We start from the raw sequence: 22894 nt of genomic DNA on the forward strand, positions 1-22894 counted from the left end.
GTAAATCATTCACCTCAGGCACTTAGTAGTATGAAACACTGCCTTTTTCTGATAGAGATACAATTATGGTAACTTTTCTGATGGCAAGTTTTTAATTGTAGTCATCAGTAGTCCCCAGAGAAATATTCAATAGTGTCGAATTTGACCCTGCACTGCTTCAGTCTTGACTCCCTGTATTCTGCGGTTGGTCTAGGAAGCTCCTACAAACGTAGTAACTGATCATACGAAAAACAGAAAGTAATCAAGCTTTGGGCACTCGTATTTCCCCGTGCGTCTCGCAGTTCATCTACTCTCTTACGTGGAATGGTTCTCTTTGATCTAGTTGGTGTTTCTAATTAACTTAGTTTCGGTATTGAGACACTCAATCGAAACGGACACACGACAGCGAGAGGTGGAAAATAAGAAGTAAACACTTTCTTCTGTCATTGCCCTTGGTATCTTATCCACAGTGGGAAACATTGGTGCTAAACAGTCCGGATCATCAATCCGGATTAGCTAAATTGAACCAAATGTGATCAAGTATACAGGGGCACTTTACCCGCGGAAACACATCAGAGAGTCAGTCGAGATTCGGGTTTCTATAAATGAATGACAAGTTCTGTACCTTTGTCTGGCATTTCACTCTCATTAAATTTTTTGAGGGCATTTACCTTGATGAAAAGGAAATTTTTGGAGGAGGACGTGTCGTTTGAGACGTAAAGCCAGGTACAGGAAAAAGTTGTCCAAAGCACAACTAGCAATAATCCATGAATAAATTCTAAAGAAACTGTGGTGCTGCGTCTGTGGTAGGGTATAACATTGTAATTTGGTGTTAAAGCTGACGTTTCGAGCGTCAGCCCTTCGTTAGAGCGCTATGGTTACTTTTATTTCTTGTATGTAGGTAACCATGATATTTATTGATCAAGTCTCGAACTTGGTCCTAGCAAAATAAAACGTGTAAATCAAAACTGGAAAAAGCAGCTGGAATAACACAGAAGTATGTCGAAACTAACAACGACACTGTATGTCGCACCTGCTTTTTCTGATGCCTCTCCATTGCTGACAGGTGGGTCCCATTTTAGTCTTATTGCAGATGAGGGGGGATCATCACTGATATCGTGCGCACCTGTCTGAGTTGATGATGGTTCACAGTCCATAACCTTGCACCAGCAACCAATGATATAAGAAACTAGTTTAAAACTCGGTTTACTTCTTTTTTTGTCTTCACCTCAGGGAAATCGAAGACTCTTCGTTGCTATTTACAAACGAGCGCAATGTTGCTCAGATATATGCGTCTACTATACATTTAACAATCAATAATCAGAAAAATAATTTCCAACACATTTAATTTTAGTTTCACATTTCTTGACTACACATAATCAATGAGTTAAGTCTACAATTTAAGTTTCATATGAACTGATTCCCACGCTCATTTCCTTGTTAGCTCACTAAAGGCAAAGGAGGAAATTACAGTCCAAAGTGTATGTCACAAAAAAAAAAATTGGTGTGTAATGCAAATCTACATCTTTAGGTGTGTTGGTTTTAGACTTTTTCGGAATTTGGGTTTTTCTTTGGACTGCTCAGCTACAAGATATAACTCTTTGAAAAAAAAAAGAATTTAGAATTCGTATCACTCCACTAAAAGTTAGCCCATGGCATGGGCCGGCGGGTGTCCTTAGTCTGAGACAAAGATATTGAACTATCGAAACTCTAGACATCATTCTTTGATACGAGGAAGGATCTAGTAACAATGTTTACACAATAAAGAAAACACAATGCCACCATAGAATCGACTACCTTAAAATTTTTCTTTAAAAGAGAATATTTGTATCAACAAGGCTGACGACCTGTCAAAAATCGATGTTCCAATGTAAAGCTGTGTACACTTCATAGGGAAGCGGTCCGTGTAAAAACTATCAGCAATATACAGATCACTTAGTTATAAAGCACCTTTTGAGAGCAGCATCTGCATGCAGATAAAAAGAAATATTGTTTAAACGAGGGAGATGGCTGTGCCACACAGTGCGAAAAGGGAAAAGTGGTAGAGACCCAATAATTATAATTTTATTTCTTTGTGTGGTCGCGGTGAGTGCTGAGAAAATGAAATTTCTGGATATGCTTCAATTCGGCCAAATTTAATCCGACCTTTTTTGATATCTGCTCTCTTGAACAGCTCTATTTGTCTTCAGAAGGGTTTGACGAGGTTTTACCAGAAGGTAAGATTGAACAAATATGGTTTTATTCGATATTTTTATCGTCATTCAGCCCGATTCAAGGCGCGAGGCTAATGCAGCAACGATGGCCTTTGAAAATAACCGCTAAGTTTTTATCCGCTTTTAACTGTATTTATTGTACTGGAGAAGTACTGATATCCTAATACAACCGTAACAGTTTAATTTATTACATTTTTCGTTTGGTCTGAATCCGAAGACACTGTCGAAGTCTAATCAGTTTATTCTGCGTCCATAAATAGAGATAGTAAAATCTACGGCTAGAGTTACTCTTTTAAAAATATTCTCTAGGACATATTCAAATAAAACAATATAGTATTATTCACATAAAAAAAACTTCCGCGTCATAAAATGTAATAAAAAAAATCCTAAATTATCCTAAGTAACAAGGCTGCGAATCTAATTAGCATTTTCGTAGAATGACAACCAGCGATTGCGTATGTACAAATCAAGTGACAAATCGATCAACACTCTCTCTTATTTCTCCATTCTGCGCGCTTTATTTCCTTCGGTATATTTAGTCATAGTGGAATCAATCGTATAGGAAGCTTTCCGGCGTATTCTGAAACTATAATCATTAAAAGTTGCTTTCCCGGTTCATTTGTAAGAGAATCCGAGGCACTGAATGATTTCGATACTGTACTTAGAATTTGAAGCATAAGAGTTCATATGTTCAGAAAACACGACAACAACCTTGTCATCAACAATAGAGGAAGAAACACAATAAATGTTCATCATCACAAGGTAACTGATGGTTTCAATTTCGCTCATAATTCAACCCCGAACCACAAAACCATCACAAATGTAACACAGAGAAATTCACCTGAGATAAATTGCAATCATCCTTGCAATATGGCTACCTACAATTTTGTTTGCATCGGTTTTGCTTCACAAAGCTGTAAGATTGGTTCGAAAATAAAAAAGGAAATTATACCTCCAACTTAAGCTCACGATCCTTTTGAATAGGTTGGACTTGTGCTAAAGACTGGTTCTACTTCAACGGCTCATGCTATCGAGCTTACAACACGCAACTGTCTTGGTTTTACGCAAGAGCCGCTTGCCTGGAAAACGGAGGGGATCTGCTCAGCATAAACTCTGATGGAGAGCAGAAGTTCGTGTACCGACGCATGGCAGTCAATAAAACGTTCTGGATCGGCCTTGTGAAAGATCAAAGTTCTAAAAATTTCCGCTGGTCGAAAGGCGAGGAGCTAACTTATCTAAACTGGATTCGTCAGCCGAACATTTCGGGTCCTGAGGATTGCGGTGAGATGACAGATTATGGTTCATTTCACGGCCAGTGGAACGACAATAGCTGCTCCAAAAAACAGCCATACATCTGTGAAAAAGGTTAAGTAAATCATTCACCTCAGGCACGTAGTAGTATGAAACACTGCCTTTTTCTGATAGAGATACAATTATGGTAACTTTTCTGATGGCAAGCTTTTAATTGTAGTCATCAGTAGTCCCCAGAGAAATATTCGATGGTGTCGAATTTGACCCTGCACTGCTTCAGTCTTGACTCCCTGTATTCTGCGGTTGGTCTAGAAAGCTCCTACAAACGTAGTAACTGATCATATGAAAAACAGAAAGTAATCAAGCTTTGGGCACTCGTATTTCCCCGTGCGTCTCGCAGTTTATCTACTCTCTTACTTGGAATAGTTCCCTTTGATCTAGTTGGTATTTCTAATTAACTTAGTTTCGGTATTGAGACACTCAATCGAAACGGACACACGACAACGAGAGATGGAAAATAAGAAGTAAACACTTTCTTCTGTCATTGCCCTTGGTATCTTATCCACAGTGGGAAACATTGGTGCTAAGCAGTCCGGATCATCAATCCGGATTAGCTAAATTGAACCAAATGTGATCAAGTATACAGGGGTACTTTACCCGCGGAAACACATCAGAGAGTCAGTCGAGATTCGGGTTTCTATAAATGAATGACAAGTTCTGTACCTTTGTCTGGCATTTCACTCTCATTAAATTTTTTGAGGGCATTTACCTTGATGAAAAGGAAATTTTTGGAGGAGGACGTGTCGTTTGAGACGTAAAGCCAGGTACAGGAAAAAGTTGTCCAAAGCACAACTAGCAATAATCCATGAATAAATTCTAAAGAAACTGTGGTGCTGCGTCTGTGGTAGGGTATAACATTGTAATTTGGTGTTAAAGCTGACGTTTCGAGCGTCAGCCCTTCGTTAGAGCGCTATGGTTACTTTTATTTCTTGTATGTAGGTAACCATGATATTTATTGATCAAGTCTCGAACTTGGTCCTAGCAAAATAAAACGTGTAAATCAAAACTGGAAAAAGCAGCTGGAATAACACAGAAGTATGTTGAAACTAACAAAGAATCTGTTAACTCTTTTAACGCTCAAGATCTGATTGTCAATTCTCCCCTCTAGCTGCTACACATTTCCTTGTAAATTAGTTACGTGAATTTGGTGTTAGATCAAGATAACAACTTCAACCTGATGCATTTGAGTATTCTTGTTACCTTTTTGCGGGGTAGTGCATGGATATGGTAGAAGGAAGTTACTTGGTAATCACTTTTGGGAGTTAAAGGGTAAATAGGAAAAGGACGTTCATCCCAAATGCTGATTAGTAACGAAATAACATTTTGTATCGAAACAGATGCAGCAAGCGGAAGATATTTCAAGAGATCACCGAACACCCAGCTGACTAAGCATGTGATTCATCAGTTGGTAGTACAAAGTGACATTGAATGTTTGCTTTGGTGTCGACGCTATCAAAACTGCACATCAGTTAATTACAGACCAGGGGAAGCGCCATCAACGAGACTTTGTGAGATAAATGCTGCCATCGCAAATGAGTTTCCTGGAGATGTGGTCGAGAGCAAGGAATTCGATTATTACGAGGCTTTAGGTTGAAGGTTGGACTTATTATCGGCTCCTCCCTTGAGATCATTGGCAATCACGAACCATTTCGTTTGTAAGACGGTAGTGTAAGGTTTCTTGATAAATAAATAAATTATTATAAGTAAATAGCGAAATAATTTTACAACGCTGGGTTGGGCTGGATCAAACTTGGCGTTTGTCATGAAAAGCAAAGGGGGATTTCCAGGCTAATGAAATTCTCCATGGATATGGAAAAACTGTAGACTGTAGGTTTACTCACTTGCAAGGCTTCGACGAACGGACAATTCAGAAAGAAATCTTTTTTTCTTTGTTCAAATCCAAAAGGAAAGCAAGGTTTGTATGAGACTCAACTGGCTGCTATAACTTGTCTTACTTGAGTTCTATATAAATCCATGGCTGCTGCAGAAAATATTTAAACGTCGATGTCTTCAAGTTTACCCATCCTTCCCAAGATATAAGAAAAGCTGAGGATACCGTTCAGAATAAAAGTCAAGAGAACAAAGTCGCAGCACAAGTAACTAGTGCCTGGACGTTTACTTCTCCTCGACAACACCAGCCTAAATACTAAAGTGATGAAGTTCAAAAGAGCAACTAACTTAAGTAAAAAACAAAATGCCGTGAGTTGCACTCATTACTACTTTTTGCACCTAAGTTTGGATACAGGGCTCGAATCCATTTGTCACTAGAAGTGCTAATGAGGAAGCCGGTAAGACTCAAACCGTCATCGACAGAGGTTTCCTTTTAAAAAGTAAAATAAAAAGCGAACATCAATGAGGTCCACATGCATAGACGCCTAACGGCAACGTCCTTCCACTACACAAGCAAACCAACCTTGGGGGGAGGGGGAGGGGATTTGATAGAGGATCAAAACTTTCATTCACAAAACACAGAAAGTTTTTTACACAAAAAATTGACATAATGATCCACCAGATGATCAACACATTTTTTGCTGCATGTCAGCCCCAAAACATGTACAGCAGGTGCACATTTCAAATATTTCCCTTTCTGCACATATTGGCACGATGTTACATTGTCAAGTTTTAGGGTCATTCTACACCGAGATTTTTGCCAAACTTTGCTTAGTACAGTAGTTAATCGGAGTAGTGTCTATTAAATCCAGGGTGACTGCTCTTTGTAGCCCTCTAATAGCAAAAGATATTGAAATGGACAAACGTCTGCTTTAAAGTGTTATCATGAAAAATGAAGATTGACACCATGAAAACTCATATCGAACTCGTAATCTAACTAAACTAAGACAGTATTCTTTGACTTGGGGAGTTCTGTGGTATAATATCGTTGCCCTGTGATGAATGAAGCGATGAATGGGATTCAATCCAGTAAAATGTTTACAAGCCAATTTTTACGCGGTACACTGAGTAAGTACAAGCTTTACTGCATCTGTTGGTTATGCTTTTGACTGAAATACACGATTTAATAGGCAAGAAGCGACTGATAAGATATAGATATCTTGGTATGGAACCACCCTGTACCCCTCAGCCAAATTAAACAACAAAGGGATTATCAGAGGCTCTTTTTCAGCCCTCAAATAACAAAAGATATTGAAGTGGACAAACGTCTGCTTTACAGTTTTATCATTAAAAAAGGCATGAATAAGTTAGTTAATAAATGAGAATAACAAAGGGGATATTTATAAACGGGTTTTGCAGTTTCATTTTAGTTTCGAGGTGATGAAAAATCAATTTGAAAACAATTAGCTATAATTGCGGCGCGATCATGTGGTTCTAGAGTGGTGTGGCCTTTGTTGTTCGTCATTGTTGTGTCCTGACGTAGGGTGCAACACCTTTCTGGTTGAAGTTTCAGCAATTGACCGATTTCAGTCCTAAGTTTCCTGATCCTTTAACTTTTGAAAATAGATACCAAGAAAACTAATATCGAACTCGTGATCTGACTAAACTAGGATGAGATTCTTTGACTTTGTTATTCATGATTGTTGTGTCTTGACGTTGTACGGTGCAAAACTTTTCAAAGGGTGTTTAGAACACAATAGTTTAGTGACCAACCTCTTGTTGCCACTGTGACAAGGTTTCTCGGGAGAAATACACAAGAACAGCTGTTCATTGGACCATAATATTCTTGATTACCGTTCAAGAATTATTCGCACTAAGAAAACGGCATCATAGCGTCTCAACAAAAATATAGTCGGTTTGAGCACCATACTGATGCTGTGTCATAATCTATGGACTATACGAGGTGTGATGTATACAGCCGGACACTGTCTGGCAGGTGACAGGAAACAGAAGTAGCGCAGAAGTTATTTGTGGATAAGTGCTCAGTTTATAAACAAAACGTAAAAATGACTGCAGAATAATGAAGGTCATTTTCATGAATGCGCCCTCAGAAGTAGCCGGTACGAGGGAGAATTCGGAATGTATTCAACTTAAGAGGTCCAAAAGGCAGTCGGACTTCTTGATTTGCTCATTTGGCAGTTCGAGACTATCAAACAAAAAACCTCCATATTCGTTTGAGTTTGCAAGACTTGGACATTGGCCGCTCATAGGAAGGGATGTGCTCTTTTAAGCCACCTTAAACTGTCACATTAAAGAACATTCATCTATCTATAGCCTGCAAAAATTAAAAACTTTTGTATTGACATACAGTCACCTATCAAGAAAAGTTTTCAAAGAAACCGTGGTGCTGCGTCGCTCAAGGGCCGGGTATTACAAAATAACTTGGTTTAATCAACCGAGTTGATTATAATGTATATTGGCCACCTGACGTTTCGATCGTTACCCTTCGTAAAAGCGAATGCTCTATTTAAAGCCCATCGATATTCATCAGTCACTTGCAGGAAACTAAATTTAAAAGTAGTCACGTTCATCCCAGCAAAAAACTTGGACAACTCAGCGACTTCCGCGTTTACCGAACAGCCACGAAGGACGGCAAATTAATTAAACAGAGCTATCAAAGGAAACTAAGCTTTATGGAGTCATAATGACTTTCTATTTTCAATTCTGGGAGGTACTCTCAAACTTATTGAGAAAAGGAAGCGTCCCAGATCTTATTTTAAATCATAAGCGCGTAAAGAGTTTGTAAGGAAGTGTTTTCATCCAGTCCATTTCTACGCGTTCAAACAATTTTGTTCTTAAATCTTAGACATACATTAATTTTTTGCCGAGGGGTTATTTTTTTAATTGTACACTTTATCGCCGTTAGATCAGTTGCCCTCGTTTATCAGAATATGCGAAGGCTTCGGATGAGTTTAAAGATTAGTGAATCAGGCTTACGAATTTCATATTCGACGCAGTTTTGTAACGGACAAAACAAATGAATGGGTCTTAATCATTCTAGTTATCTATACGTTTGATTCTTGTAGTGTCAAAAGTTTGTAGATTTGGACCACGTTCCTCCAGATCTCCCAGATAAAAAGGGAAAATTAATTGCTATTGGATATGAATTATTGAAATTACAGAGTTGAATCAGACGTCTAAAATCTTAACCAGGACAAACAGGATTTCGATCGCCTTTCAGTTACCTCGAGCGATGTTATCACGTTCTACGTGAGAATAATTCATTTATGCATCGAGTGCCCGTTTTGAAAGTTCAATGTTCATAAAGTATGAGGTTTTGTGCGCAAGCTGGAAAAAGGGAGCAAAAGTTCTAAATGTCAACGGGGGAGCACTAAGAAACCATTGAAAAAAAAAAGGGAAGGATGGTTGATTCCGACGTGCTTATTTAGTGGAGAACATGGCTTCCTTTCTTGTCCTGAATAAGGATAACGTTTTTTTTGCTTTAAAATGCGATCTCACTTGCGTCTTTTAAAAAGGATGGACAGTAACATAAGCCCGCAAAAATAAGTATAATAAGAAATGAGTTGACATAACAGATTTTTGTCGATCTTTCCTTCATCTTCATGGATTGGTTTTTCGTCATATTTTTCATACCCGCATAACTTTGTCATGGGCGGATCTGGATGGAACCCAAGGAGCTAGTCTTTTGAGTTTAAATAATAAGTTGTTTATATGTACTAAGGTTGAAATCTTATCACAATGTTTTACTCTTTAAGTGTCAAGGAATCAGCTCCCTTATCGAACAGCAACGCTTTTCCAAATCTATACCCAATTCTTCTAACTTCATCTGATCAACTCTGCGAAAGAGAATTTTAACCAGATAAATCTCAGTCTGTATGCCATTCGCACCTGCTTTTTCTGATGCCTCTCCATTACTGACAGGTGGGTCCCATTTTAGTCTTATTGCAGATGAGGGGGGATCATCACTGATATCGTGCGCACCTGTCTGAGTTGATGATGGTTCACTGTCCATAACTTTGCACCAGCAACCAATGATATAAGAAACTAGTTTAAAACTCGGTTTACTTCTTTTTTTGTCTTCACCTCAGGGAAATCGAAGACTCTTCGTTGCTATTTACAAACGAATGCAATGTTGCTCAGATATATGCGTCTACTATACATTTTACAATCAATAATCAGAGAAATAATTTCCAACACATTTAATTAAGTTTCATATTTCTTGACTACACATAATCAATGAGTTAAGTCTACAATTTAAGTTTCATATGAACTGATTCCGACGCTCATTTCCTTGTTAGCTCACTGAAGGCAAAGGAGGAAATAATAGTCCAAAGTGTATGTCACCGAAAAAAAAAAAGTTGGTGTGAAATGCAGATCTACATCTTTAATGTATTTTTTAGGTGTGTTTGTTTTGGACTTTTTCGGAATTTGGGTTTTTTTTTTTGGACTGCTCAGCTACAAGATATAACCCTTTGAAAAAAAAAAGAATTTAGAATCTGTATAACTCCACTAAAAGTTAGCCATGGGCCGGCGGGTGTCTTTAGTCTGAGATAAAGATATTGAACTATCGAAACTCTAGACATCATTCTTTGATACGAGGAAGTATCTAGTAACAATGTTTACACAATAAAGAAAACACAATGCCACCATAGAATCGACTGCCTTAAAATTTTTCTTTAAAAGAGAATATTTGTATCAACAAGGCTGACGACCTGTCAAAAATCGATGTTCCTATGTAAAGCTGTGTACACTTAAAAGGGAAGCGGATCCGTGTATAAACCATCAGCAATATACAGATCACTTGGTTATAAAACACAAGAGAGCAGCAGCTGCATACAGATAAAAAGAAATATTGTTTAAACGTGGGAGATGGCTGTGCCACACAGTGCGAAAAGGGAAAAGTGGTAGAGACCCAATAATGATAATTTCATTTCTTTGTGTTGCCGCGGTAAGTGCTGAGAAATTGAAATTTCTGGATATGCTTCGATTCGGCCAAATTTAAACCGACCTTTTTTGATATCTGCTCTCTTGGATAGCTCTATTTGTCTTCAGAAGGGTTTGACGAGGATTTATCAGAAGGTAAGATTAAACAAATATAGTTTTATTCGATATTTTTATCGTCCTTCAGCCCGATCCAACGCGCGAGGCTAATGCAGCAACGATGGCCTTTGAAAATAACCGCAAAGTTTTTATCCGCTTTTAAATGTATTCATTGTACTGGAGAAGTACTGAAATCCTAATACAACCGTAACAGGTTAATTTATTACATTTTTCATTTGGTCTGGATGCAAATCCGAAGACACTGTCGAAGTCTAATCAGTTTATTCTGCGTTCATAAATAGAGATACCAAAAGCTACAGCGAGGGATACTCTTTTAAAAATCCTCTCTAGGACATATTCAAATAAAGCAATATAGAATTTTTACATAAAGAAAACTTTCGCGTCGTAAAATGTAATAAAAAATCTTTATCCTAAGTAACAAGGCTGCGACTCCAATTAACATTTTCGTAGAATGACAATCAGCGATTGCGTCTGTCCAAATTAAGTGACTAATCTATCAACACTCTCTTTTATTTCTCCAATCTGCGCGATTTATTTCCTTCGGTATATTAAGTCATAGTGGAATCAATCGTATAGGAAGCTTTCCGGTGTATTCTGAAACTATAAGTATTAAAAGTTGCTTTCCCGGTTCATTTGTAAGAGAATCCGAGGCACTGAATGATTTCGATACTGTACTTAGAATTTGAAGCATAAGAGTTCATATGTTCAGAAAACATGGCAGCAACCTTGTCATCAACAATAGAGGAAGAAACGCAATAAATGTTCATCATCACAAGGTAACTGATGGTTTCGCTCAATTTCAATTTCGCTCATAATTCAACCCCGAACCACAAACCCATCACAAATATAACACAGCGAAATTCACCTGAGATAAATTGCAATCATCCATGCAATATGGCTACCTACAATTGTGTGTCAAACATAGAGTCGAAGATTGCATTGGTTTTGCTTAACAAAGCTGTAACATTGGTTCGAAAAAAAAAAAAGGATATTATACCTCCAACTCAAGCTCACGATCCTTTTGAATAGGTTGGACTTGTGCTAAAGACTGGTTCTACTTCAACGGCTCATGCTATCGAGCTTATAACACGCAACTGTCTTGGTTTTACGCAAGAGCCGCTTGCCAGGAAGACGGAGGGGATCTGCTCAGCATAAACTCTGATGGAGAGCAGAAGTTCGTGTACCGACGCATGGCAGTCAAAAAAACGTTCTGGATCGGCCTGGTGAAAGATCAAAGTTCTAAAAATTTCCGCTGGTCGAAAGGCGAGGAGCTAACTTATCTGAACTGGATTCGTCACCCGAACATTTCGGGTCCTGAGGATTGCGGTGAGATGACAGACTATAGTTCATTTCACGGCCAGTGGAACGACAATAGCTGCTCCAAAAAACAGCCATACATCTGTGAAAAAGGTTAAGTAAATCATTCACCTCAGGCACTTAGTAGTATGAAACACTGCCTTTTTCTGATAGAGATACTTATGGTAATTTTTCTGATGGCAAGTTTTTAATTGTAGTCATCAGTAGTCCCCAGAGAAATATTCGATTGAGTGTCGAATTTAACCATGCACTGCATCAGTTTTGACTCCCTGTATTCTGCGGTTGGTCTAGAAATCTTATGCAAACGTAGTAACTGATCATGTAAAAAACAAAAAATAATCATGCTTTGGGCACTCGTATTTTCCCGTGCGTCAAGTATACAGGGGCACTTTACCCGCGGAAACACATCAGAAAGTCTGTCAAGATTCGGGGTTCTATAAATGAATGACAAGTTCTGTACCTTTGTCTGGCATTTCACTCTCATTAAATTTTTTGAGGGCATTTACCTTGATGAAAAGGAAATTTTTGGATGTGTCGTTTGAGACTTAAAGTCAGGTACAGGAAAAAGTTGTCCAAAGCACAACTAGCAATAATCCATGAATAAATTCGAAAGAAACTGTGGTGCTGCGTCAGCGGTAGGGTATAACATTGTAATTTGGTGTTAAAACTAACGTTTCGAGCGTCAGCCCTGTGTCAGAGCGCTATGGTTACTTTTATTTCTTAGTAGTATGTAGGTAAACATGATATTTATTGATCAAGTCTCGAACTTGGTCCTTGTAAAATAAAATGTGTAAATAAAAACAGGAAGAAGCAACTGGAATAACACAGAAGTATGTCCAAACTAACAAAGAATCTGATAACTCTTTAACGCCCAAGATCTGATTATTAATTCTTGTTACCTTTTTGCTGGATAGTTCATGGGTATGGTAGGGAGAAGTTACTTGTTAAGCACTTTTGGGAGTTAAAGGGTTAATAGGAAAAGAGCGTTCATCCCACTAGCTGATTAGTAACGAACAACATTTTGTATCGAAACAGATGCAGCAAACGGAAGATATTTCAAGAGATCACCGAACACCCAGCTGACTGAGCATGTGATTCATCAATTGGTAGTACAAAGTGACATTGAATGTTTGCTTTGGTGTCGACGCTATCAAAACTGCACATCAGTTAATTACAGACCAGGGGAAGCGCCATCAACGAGCCTTTGTGAGATAAATGCTGCCATCGCAAACGAGTTTCCTGAAGATCTGGTCGAGAGCGAAGAATGCGATTATTACGAGGCTTTAGGTTGAAGGTTGGACTTATTATTGGTCCCTTAAATTCATAAATAAATAAATAAATAATCAAAAAAACGTAACAATGCCTGGTTGGGTTGGGTTGGGTCAAACTTGGCGTTTTTGAGTACCTTCTTTTATCAACCATTGTGTTCACATACATGATGAAAATGATGGGCTAAATTAAAAGTGTTGTACACTAATAACAAAAAATAAACGTTTCTGAAACACCATGGTGTTTTACGAGGCGACACAGTATAACCCCTGCCATTTTAATTGCATACACGAGATGTTGTGTTTATGTATCGTCAAACAGTAAATAGGGTCGGTGAGAAATTTTTTTCATTTCTAGTATGTGTAATAACATTCAGATTAGCGCAAAAAAAAAAAAAACAGATGTAAGACGGCTCTAAGGGCATTTGTTTGGATAAATTGCCGTCATAAGAAAGTTTTTCAACCACACTAACCCATGCGATCAGTTTTAGCAAAATATTGCACCCAAAGCATTCCATCGTTTTGAGAATAAAATTGGCAAGGCCTTTAGGCTATATACAGTTGCCAAGAATAAGCACAATGAAATAGTCATAATAGTTGTTTTCATTATATTTTCTTCGAATTGAGACATAATTGTATCTAACACTCCATTGATAATTGATGGTGCATCATTTCATTGAGTCAAAATTGACCCCACATCTCCACTTAGTCTCTGAATAAGCGAGCGCAAGGAAAATTCACCAAAAGTGATTTTCTACGCTACCTAAGGTGTCTGTTATTTAACATGTCATGAAACGCGTGAAAATGCGATTCAAGCAATGCGTGACAAAGCACGTGTGTGAATGTTTCACTTTCCGCTACTTCGTAACGTTTCTCTCTGTTACGTTATCAAAAATATGAGGGCGGTTCATTGAATTAGTAGCCATCCTAGTAAAAAGTATTCAAACTTCTATCAAAACATTTCACAACCAGGAATTACCCACAATTACTACTGGCTCAAGCTGAAGAAATCGTAAGTCATGAAAATCCGTGTAGCACTGGGGAAATTTACTTAGCAAGCTGTACCGAGAATATGCCTGACGGCAAAGAACCCTGAAGTTCTGGACACTACCTTTCCTTTGCTTCTTCAGCAAAACAGTCTCACGATCAAGAAACGTTGGGACCTTTTTCAATAATCCCTCCAGCCATAAACCAACCCTTTATTTATCGAGAGTGCTTACTGTCTGACTGACAGCACTCAATAAATTCTCTGTAAGGTGCACTCGTTTGAGCGGCCCTTCTAAATGTGGATATCAGAGTCTCCTTATGATTTGCATCGAGGTTCTGTAGGAAGAAAAATTGACATGTTGACCACTGAACATTTGCAAACTCGTCAGAAATTCCAACAGGTTAGTTTTAACAGGTGAAAAAGGTGTAATGACCTAAGCAAACCTCAAAGATTAGAGAATGCTATTATATCATGGGAGCATATGGACGTGGGGAAACGGCTGTGGTCCTTTTGCGTCAATTTTAAAATGTGTTGAAAAGGGGAAGTGAGACTTCGATCTCTGCACACATTGGCGGTTTCTTCATTCATGATTCATCTTGATTAACTCCTGTTAAGAACTAGAAGATGTTTCAAAAGTTTCTGTCTTTAAACGGGCACCACAGCCTATGCTACCCAAACATCGTGCTAAAGAACTTAGCCAATTTTATAGAATAAAAACAAATGGCCCGCTAATTCGCAAAATCGTAATCCTGAAGAAAATCTCGGGTGCAATTTTGACGAGTTTATGTAGTCGTCCGGTCCCAAAAACAATGGGGGAACTGAAAACGGGGCTACGCCTGGCATGGAGAAAAGTCTCTTACCCCCCCCCCCCCCTTCGCCCCACTACCCCAAACCAGCTCCCTTCTTTGCCACGACCCCTGAAAAACGTCATGAAAAGCAAAGGGAAACTTTCAGGCTTATGAAATTGTCCATGGATAGGCAAAAACTGCAAACATGGGTTATTCACTTGCAGGGCTTCAACGACCGAACAGTCCAGAATGAAATGCTTTTTTTTTTCTTTGTTCAAAAAAAAAAAAGGTCACGAAGTTGTGAAATACCCCATACAATCCAAAGGGAAAGCAAAGTTTGTATGAGACTCAACTGGCTGCTACAACTTGTTTTACCTGAGTTCTGTAGAAATCCATAGCTGCTGCACAAAATATTCTAACGTCGATATCTTCAAGTTTACCCATCCTTCCCACGATATAAGAAAAGCTGAAGTCACCGTTAAGAATCAAACTCAAGAGGGCAATGTTTCAGCATAAGTAAACAGTGCCTGGACGTTTACCTCTCTTCAACAACACCAGCCTAAATACTAAAGTGACGAAGTTCAAAAGAGTAACCAACTGAAGTAAAAAACAAAATGCCGTGAGTTGCACTCATTACTACTTTTTGCACCTAAGTTTGGATACAGGGCTCGAATCCATTTGTTGTTAGAAGCGCTAATGAAGAAGCAGGTAAGACTCCATACCGCCATCGACAGGGGTGTCCTGTTAAGAAAAAAAAAACATAGCGAACATCAATAAGGTACACATGCATAGACGCCTAATGGCAACGTCCTCTATCCCACTACAAAAGCAAACCAAGCTTGGGGGAGGGGAGAGGGGGAATTTGATACAGGATCACAACTTTTATTCACAAACACACAGAAAAGTTTTTACACTGTGGTTCATATAAGCAAAGAAAAATTGCAAGACGAATAAATATTGAATACGTCGAATTGTGCAGCAACATGCAATCCTGTCGTTCCAGGAATTTTGGTGTCAGAAATGTAGTAAAAACCCCACAGGTCAGATGAGAAGGGGGTTTGCACCACCCTTTCACTGCATCCCTTTTTGAAGCACTTCATGCTGTCGAGGCAAACTTGCACTTAGAATCACTAGGATGAGGTGGAAGAGAAATGGAGAAGGTATAAATGTCCGTATCTAACAATCAGATGCCATGATGCCGCGCGTCCGCGCACGGATGACGTCAAAATGTGGCAAGACGGCAAGAGAAGTTAATTTGTTTAAAAGTCCTTAAACTGTAGTTTACGCAACTAGATCGAACTTTCCAACGTTAGTATTAGCTAAGGAAACACCATACCGCTGAATAAAACTTCCAAGTGAGAGTAGTACCCAGTCTCTCACTTCTGTTTGCTGCCCTTGACTGTGAAGACCTTCAAATACCTAATCAAGATAATAGAATGTAGAGCAGAAGTTTTAATATTTTATTAATAGAATTATTTTAGGACCATTAAAGAACGAAAAAGACTCAAGAAGCCCTTCCGAACGAAGTAACTCGTCAGCTGCATATAATAAAAAAAGAGTTTCCGTCCTAATTCAAAATTTTCTCATTATCGTGGAGAGGAGGCATTTTGTACGGGAAATTTTGTTTTTTAAATCAAGTGGAAACCCTTTAATCAATACGTTTGTTTCATCATCCGCACGATCATGATATTGATATTGCACAGAATAGTTTTATGTTAATTACATCTGAGAGTTTACTGTTTAAAGATGGCCCTATCGACGATTTATTTGAGAAGAGATGAATAAAAAGAACTGAAAGAGGTAGCATCCTACAGGTATTTACCTTGAAGAGAACTTGCGCCATGAGTTCAGGATGTGGCTGCTGACTAGACAGAAACTCTCCGATCACTTTGTTCATGATTTCTTGGGCGGGAAAGAAATCCAAAAGCAAGGGTGGCAAAACTCTGGCCACCACTTTGGCTTCAGATGGCACGCCTTTTCTTATTCTGCCGAAAAGAAAAACACCCTTGAAAATCGACAAGATGATCCACCAGATGATCATCACATTTTTCGCTGCATGTCAGCCCGAAAACATGTACAGCGGGCGCATATTTCAATTATTCCCTTTGTGCATATATCGGTACGATGTTATATTGTCAGGGTTTAAGGTCATTCTACACCGATATCTTCAATAAAACTTTACTTATTACGGTAGTTCATCTGAGTAGTGCCTATTAAACCCAGGGTGACTAAATCCTTCGAATTGTATATTGTGCTACAGTAGTCAGTTATCAAATTCCATATAGAACAAAGTAAACAATCAGCAACATTTCAAATCCGGTAGACAAGAGTAACAATCAATCGCCAGAATCGATGTTTCAAATGTAAACGATGGAATCTTAGAGTGTACTAATACGCAGGTTTCGCGTCAATTTCGCGTCTCTGTTCATGACCAATTAATAAAAGTGTCTGCTGAATAGAGGCTCACTTTCCTGGCACCCTTTACACCCTAACATCAGTTTGCATACATATTCTCCAAAGTATTTTCAATGCCTTTCTATAGTGCTAACAAGGAGAATCTGTCTAACAATCAAGTACTTCTTTAGTTGGTGATCATTTCCTTCATTCTCATGATCTTACGTTTGATTAAGCAGTGGTGCTGTCAAAAGAAATTAGACGCTAATCACGCTTACGAACTCAACGGTTTAAGTAATACGGGAGGAAATATTTTGGACTTGAGCTAGCGTCTGTTTAACACAGGCTGCCCGCTAAAAATGGGGTACGTTTAATGTATGTTAATTAAAATTGTTAGTCTTAGAGGAACTTGAATTCTAAGATTAGAAAGTCTATGCGCACTAAAATTGCCACAACAATACTAACAATTCTTGAGACCGACCTCAGTAATACACTTGCGAGTTTTAACCATGCATGCAAATGCTCCTAAACTGAATTTGGGCAAATTACGTCGTATTTTTTATGTTAATTCTAACATAAACAAACTGCAATTCACCTATCAAACAGGACAGTAACACGTTCCATAGCAATGAGAAGTATGTCCTCTGTTGGAAACTCCGCAGTGTCAGCCGGAGGGTAGATTCCACTTGGTCGGTCGCCAATCTTACCTGTAAAAATGAGTATGTGCTGAATTCAAGAGTGTGTTGTAGGACGAAATAGTTCATTTTTGACTGGTTGAATGAATGACTAAGTGAATGACTAAGTAAACGACCAATTTCCAAAATGACAGGCTAACCACATGGTGACTGATACACCATTTGATCAGCCAACCATATTTTACCTACAGAAGGTTTATTGACTGAGTAACTGACCTTTTGACCAATAACTGACTGATGAACTGACCAACTGATCCACTACCTGACTGAATGACCTCCTGACCGATTGACCAACTGACTGACTGACTGACCAACCAACTGTCCAACAGGTTGACTGACTGATTGACTGACTAACAGGCTGACTGACTGACTAATTAACTGAACGACTGACTGACTGACCAACTGATTGACCGACTAACCAACAGGTTGACTGACTGACCGACTGACCACCTATCGAACAAGTTAACTGACTGATTTACTGTTCATCAGGCTGACTGACTAGCTGAATGACTGACTGATGACCGAATGACTAACTGAATGACTGACCAACGAACTGACAAACTGTTTAATTGACTGACGACCATTCTGAAGTCAGTTCTTTAGTTACTAACAGTTTGTCAAGTGACAGAATGCCCAAGTCAACTCGAGTTAAAGGATTTCTTCCTCTGTGACTCCCATTTGAATTGTAGAATGGCCTTAAAATGCATTTATATACATCACCAGAAACCTCTCAGCAGCACTGTTGTTATAACACCACTACAAAAAAGCCACACATACTTCTTACCTGTATACATACACGTTACCAATAAACCAAGAGCGGATATGGCTCTTTGAGGGTTTTGCATGGACAGCCTGAGATGGAAAAAAAATATATTAGTCAAAAAGGTGTGCGCAAATACTCCTTTACGTCTATGGCATTTTGTATCGCATTAAAATCATCTACGAATCAAAGACATTATAGATTTTTGTGGCAAGAATTGTGGCGGGGCCTGTCTCTTTCTTATTTCCAACACGTATCTTTCTGTTCCCGAGCGTAATAGTGACCACATCCTCGGACATAACAGTGAAAAAAAATTAAAAATAAAAAAATGGCTGACCCCCTTGAAACATCGTTATCCAATTGGAAACGAGTGTTAAATCCAATTTTGCAGGAATACTCGTCATAAATTGATCTTTTTATGTACTCTCCAAAGAAATTCTCCCAGGGTTGAAGATCATAAGTTTCTTTTGTTTTTGCTTGAAAATATTTGTTTTGCCGTCGTCATCCTGAACTACAGAGTTCTAACTGATGATTATCTCCAATCCAACCCCCCTGTCCACACAACCCCCCAGCCCACACAACCCCCCTGCCCACACAACCCACCTGCCCACACAACCCCCCTGTTTTTGCTATGTATGACCACCCAACCCGAACTACCTTTCCACACTCAGTTTGACTGTCTCTCCCGACCCACCATTCCATGTTAAGTTCGACCGTCCCACCCGACCCACCTGTCCACACTAAGTTTGACTAGCGAGTCTGACTCAGCACTCGACAGAGCAAATGATACTACAAGCCTCTCAAGTCCTCTAATGATGGCGTGATAGACACAGGTCGGGGTGCTGTCTTCGTTTGAGGACGCAGTGCGGACAGCATTCTGTAAAATAAAATAAGATACCAAAGGTTGTTAAACTCAATCCTAAATACAATCAACATACAAGTAACCAATTGCGAGGTCAATGTGTCTAACACAAATTTCACATCTAAGGATTGCTTTTCAATGCTGTTCAATGTCATGCGGCACTCTCTTGAGCAATTTTAAATCGAGTGTAAGGAGAAGTAAAATATCGCCTTAAATATATGACGTTGTAAAATTTACCTTGAGGAGGTTTGCCTTTAATTCTTGATCACTGATTTCATCAGCGTATCTCTCCAGCAAGTAAAATGCTGTCGACCACATGACTAATAAGTGGTGTTCTGCCATTGACACGGCGCTTGGAAATTATTGAAATTAAGAAGGAAAAAATAAAAAACGGTTTAATCAACCCCATCACACAACACAAAAAATATATAATGGAGAACGCTAGTTTTAAAAGAAATGGTTCCAGTCCTAGCACAGTTTGGTGTTCTCTCACTCTACCCCTGTCCATCCATGAGTATAAATGGTTACGAAAACGTGTCAAGTAAACCTCCCAAAATACTTGATAGGGAGGGGTACTTAGGATGGACAGGTGATAGGTGACTCAATCAGTGAGATAAGTATTACTCCCAATCGTTTCATGCCATGGAAACCTGGATAACCTCCAGCACTCAGTTCATAAGAAGTAAAATGTTCATGACGAAAAAAAAAACAATGAGAACATGCCCTGAACAAAGAAAAAAAGAGATACTGAGTAATATTGTAAAGGAAACAGTCGTTATCTTACCCATTAATCACAGTAAGTTTCTTGCCCAGGAAATCTGTTAGGATTGGCAGTAGCACAGCACTTACAGATGGCACCTGAATTTCTAGTAAGTACATTGCACCATAAAGGGCAGAGATCTGTTACAAAGAAAAATACACAAGAATGAGCCAACTTCTTTTTGAAAGTCTGGAAACAAAACTGCAATGCAGAGACCATATCAAGTAACTATCGTTAGCCTTCTGATAAGCCCCGTAGCACCCAGTAATTTCTTGTGCTTCCAAACGGGGCAGGAGTTGTTGACACTAACCAAAAACTCATTGGGAAACAAAACGCCAATCATAATTTTTCCTCCAAACAGTTATTGGGACGTAAGATAAAAGCCTCCAAAACCTTCTAAGGAGAAGGTAACCAAAACTTTACATGTCAAATCTTTGAAAGGCTTCTTCCTTGATACATGAATGCTACTGCGTTTCGGGTACAACTAGTAAAAAAGCTTTGCTATGGCTTTTATTTAGGAATGTAGCTTATCAGAGAGAAAGATGGAGGGAACATTTGTAGACGCTACAAGCTCTGGGTCAAAAGCATAATAGATTAAAACGCTTTTAATTACCTGGAGAGGAACATGTGGACTTCTAAGTGAAGATTCCACTATCTTACAAACTCTTTCAGTTATCGCTCCTTCCTGCAAAACAATGGCACATTACTGAAGGTTTCTGCAATTTTATGGCGAAACTTGAAGCTTGATTTGATGTCACAGGATTAGCTCGTACTGTCTAAATCAGCAAAGCGTGGAGGTTCTTCAACAGGGATAATAGTGGTTGCGGGTGCATCTCGTAATTTGTGGGTTTGAGTGATATTTTGAAAATTTTCGTAATTGCAAGAGCCGTAGGCGAGTGCTCTTTAACTCACTCCTTAACCTACTGATTCCCAACACTGACTAACATATTATTTACCCAACAGTATCACTGCTGGATCAATCATTAAAATCATGCAAATAAGGGGAAATGATTACCAATCAAATAAGCTTATGATTTGGAACAAATTCTCTTGGTGAGTATCAAAGGAAACGTACACAGAACACTATGGAAAATAAATATACTGATGTTAGGATGCCAGTCAAAGTAAGAGGGAAGTTCAAGTAAACTGCGTTGGAGACGAGTTTCTTTTGCAAGTTCAACTGTCTTACCGTCTTTAGGAAAGCTAAGGCTTTACAGAGTGTAGGTAGCAAGTACTGTATCAACAGATCATCTTCCGCTGAATGATTATGATGTAGATCAAGAAGAGTGCCCAGAACCCATTCAAAGTGTGTTCCATCAACGAACAGATCAGACAACACCAAAAGCTGAAAAAGGAAAATGCCGATCGTTTCTAAGTTGTTTAAAATCAAAGTACGGCAAAGAGAGACCACAGAAGCCACGGCTACAGGTCCAAAGGGATTTGTACTACCATCTCAACCATCTCTACTTTAAGGTAATTTAGTATTACCAACTGAGTACATAACGTAAATAGGCCTGCGTAGAGAGTTTTAAAGCTGACGTTTCGAGCGTTAGCCCTTCGTCAGAGCGAATGAACGAAGGCTAACGCTCGAAAAGTGAGCTTTGAAACTCTTTATGGTGGTCAATTTACGCTATCTACTCAGTTGGTAATACTTAATTACCCTTGTTATACTCTCCCATCGACGCAGCACCACAGTTTCTTTAGAAACCCTTTGTTCATCCATAGTCTACTTTGCTGCCACCTAAACTAATCAGATACAAAACTAAAAAGGCAATCGCGACTTGGTCATTTTCCCGCGCTTCAGACAGTTTTCTTTCCTATGTTCTTTCCTGGCCGATGTGATTAATCTAATGACACTAGAGCTGAACTCACCGCTTTGGTTGCCTCGGATAAGAGTGCCAGAGGTGTCCTGGGGTGAATATACGGGGACATCCATTGTTCGAAAAGCTCCAGAAGAAATTGCTCGCAAGACTTGATGTCGAGCTTTTCAGGTTGAGGCATGCGCGGAAGGGAAACTACAACAGCAGTATCATCTTCACTATCGTACCTTTCTTGGAGTTCGCTTTGAGCCTGACTGTGAAGTGCGCCCACAGATATCTAGTAAACACAAGGAGTACACACAGCATTTCTTCTCGACTCAAAAGCTCTCACTGTCGTATTTTATTTAGCACGACCTCTACTAAGAGCTACGTCACGATATTACGCGGCATTATCAGCGCCAAAAAGAATAAACAAGCAAATTCTCCTATATCATCGTTACATTATTCACTAATTTGCCGAGAAATGTAATGCAAGTAAATCAGAGGGTTCAGAGACAGATCTTGAGAGTTTTAGGTTTTTGGCAATAGGAAACATAGAGAGACAATGTTGACAAGACAAGTCAAAATGGAGAAGAATTTGAAGGGTAATCAGGGCGACCCATAAATAAAATATTGGCTGTTGAAAAACCCCCTCACAACATTCCCTCTCAATCCATGCCCCATGTCAATAACGACACCACAATTACTCAAGATTTTTGTGAGCCAGGACCTCTTTCTTAGTATCTAAACTCATGCAGGCGATCGAATATGTCTTTGAGGTTTTGGCCACACAAAGAAAAAAAAGCACTTCATATAGACAACAAAATATGACTTAAAACTGACACAGC

The 22894-nt window shown here is 39.0% G+C and overlaps 3 protein-coding genes across 5 annotated transcripts in view; 2 read left to right on the top strand and 1 right to left on the bottom strand.

The window, feature by feature from the left end:
* The first annotated feature begins 2 nt into the window (after positions 1–2).
* Positions 3–5858, top strand: LOC149050262 (uncharacterized). 3 transcript variants are annotated; one of them, XM_089196698.1, is made up of 4 exons: positions 3–2064; positions 2153–2195; positions 3177–3557; positions 4841–5858. In XM_089196698.1, the coding sequence occupies exons 3-4, from the start codon at positions 3338–3340 to the stop codon at positions 5095–5097; spliced, it is 477 nt and encodes a 158-aa protein (XP_089052824.1). In that variant the 5' UTR covers positions 3–2064; positions 2153–2195; positions 3177–3337; the 3' UTR covers positions 5098–5858. The 3 variants fall into 3 exon arrangements, with proteins under 3 accessions (XP_089052824.1, XP_089052826.1, XP_089052825.1); XM_089196699.1 differs by having other exon boundaries at positions 1911–2020; XM_089196700.1 differs by lacking the exon at positions 4841–5858 and having other exon boundaries at positions 3–2020; positions 3177–3556.
* A 4257-nt stretch (positions 5859–10115) lies between these two features.
* Positions 10116–13084, top strand: LOC149050263 (struthiocalcin-2-like). Its single transcript, XM_089196703.1, has 4 exons — positions 10116–10302; positions 10391–10433; positions 11445–11825; positions 12768–13084. Exons 1-4 carry the CDS (start codon positions 10273–10275, stop codon positions 13022–13024), a joined length of 711 nt encoding a protein of 236 aa, XP_089052829.1. The 5' UTR covers positions 10116–10272; the 3' UTR covers positions 13025–13084.
* Positions 13085–13585: 501 nt separating this feature from the next.
* The window catches only part of LOC113680248 (huntingtin), a 49998-nt gene continuing 40689 nt past the window's right edge, over positions 13586–22894 (bottom strand). The window contains exons 55-67 of the mRNA XM_089196701.1: positions 22120–22344; positions 21437–21592; positions 20861–20932; positions 20272–20387; positions 19725–19839; positions 19357–19502; positions 18650–18717; positions 17766–17877; positions 16599–16761; positions 16113–16195; positions 15440–15517; positions 15152–15242; positions 13586–14323 (exon numbers count right to left, since the gene is read on the bottom strand). Of these exons, the coding sequence (XP_089052827.1) occupies positions 14204–14323; positions 15152–15242; positions 15440–15517; positions 16113–16195; positions 16599–16761; positions 17766–17877; positions 18650–18717; positions 19357–19502; positions 19725–19839; positions 20272–20387; positions 20861–20932; positions 21437–21592; positions 22120–22344 (1545 nt within the window). The 3' untranslated portion in view covers positions 13586–14203. The remainder of the gene's footprint in view (positions 14324–15151; positions 15243–15439; positions 15518–16112; positions 16196–16598; positions 16762–17765; positions 17878–18649; positions 18718–19356; positions 19503–19724; positions 19840–20271; positions 20388–20860; positions 20933–21436; positions 21593–22119; positions 22345–22894) is intronic.

Source organism: Pocillopora damicornis, chromosome 2 (assembly GCF_964200805.1).
Source record: "Pocillopora damicornis chromosome 2, jaPocDami1.2, whole genome shotgun sequence".
Taxonomy (NCBI): Eukaryota; Metazoa; Cnidaria; class Anthozoa; order Scleractinia; family Pocilloporidae; genus Pocillopora; species Pocillopora damicornis.

Bases quoted from the DNA above. Each gene is read 5' to 3' on its own strand.
- LOC149050262 (XM_089196698.1), top strand. From the start codon at position 3,338: ATGGCAGTCAATAAAACGTTCTGGATCGGCCTTGTGAAAGATCAAAGT. The intron at 3,558-4,840 runs GTTAAGTAAATC...GTATCGAAACAG, and splicing joins GCCATACATCTGTGAAAAAG to ATGCAGCAAGCGGAAGATAT.
- LOC149050263 (XM_089196703.1), top strand. From the start codon at position 10,273: ATGATAATTTCATTTCTTTGTGTTGCCGCG. The intron at 10,303-10,390 runs GTAAGTGCTGAG...TCTCTTGGATAG, and splicing joins CATTTCTTTGTGTTGCCGCG to CTCTATTTGTCTTCAGAAGG. The intron at 10,434-11,444 runs GTAAGATTAAAC...CCTTTTGAATAG, and splicing joins TGACGAGGATTTATCAGAAG to GTTGGACTTGTGCTAAAGAC.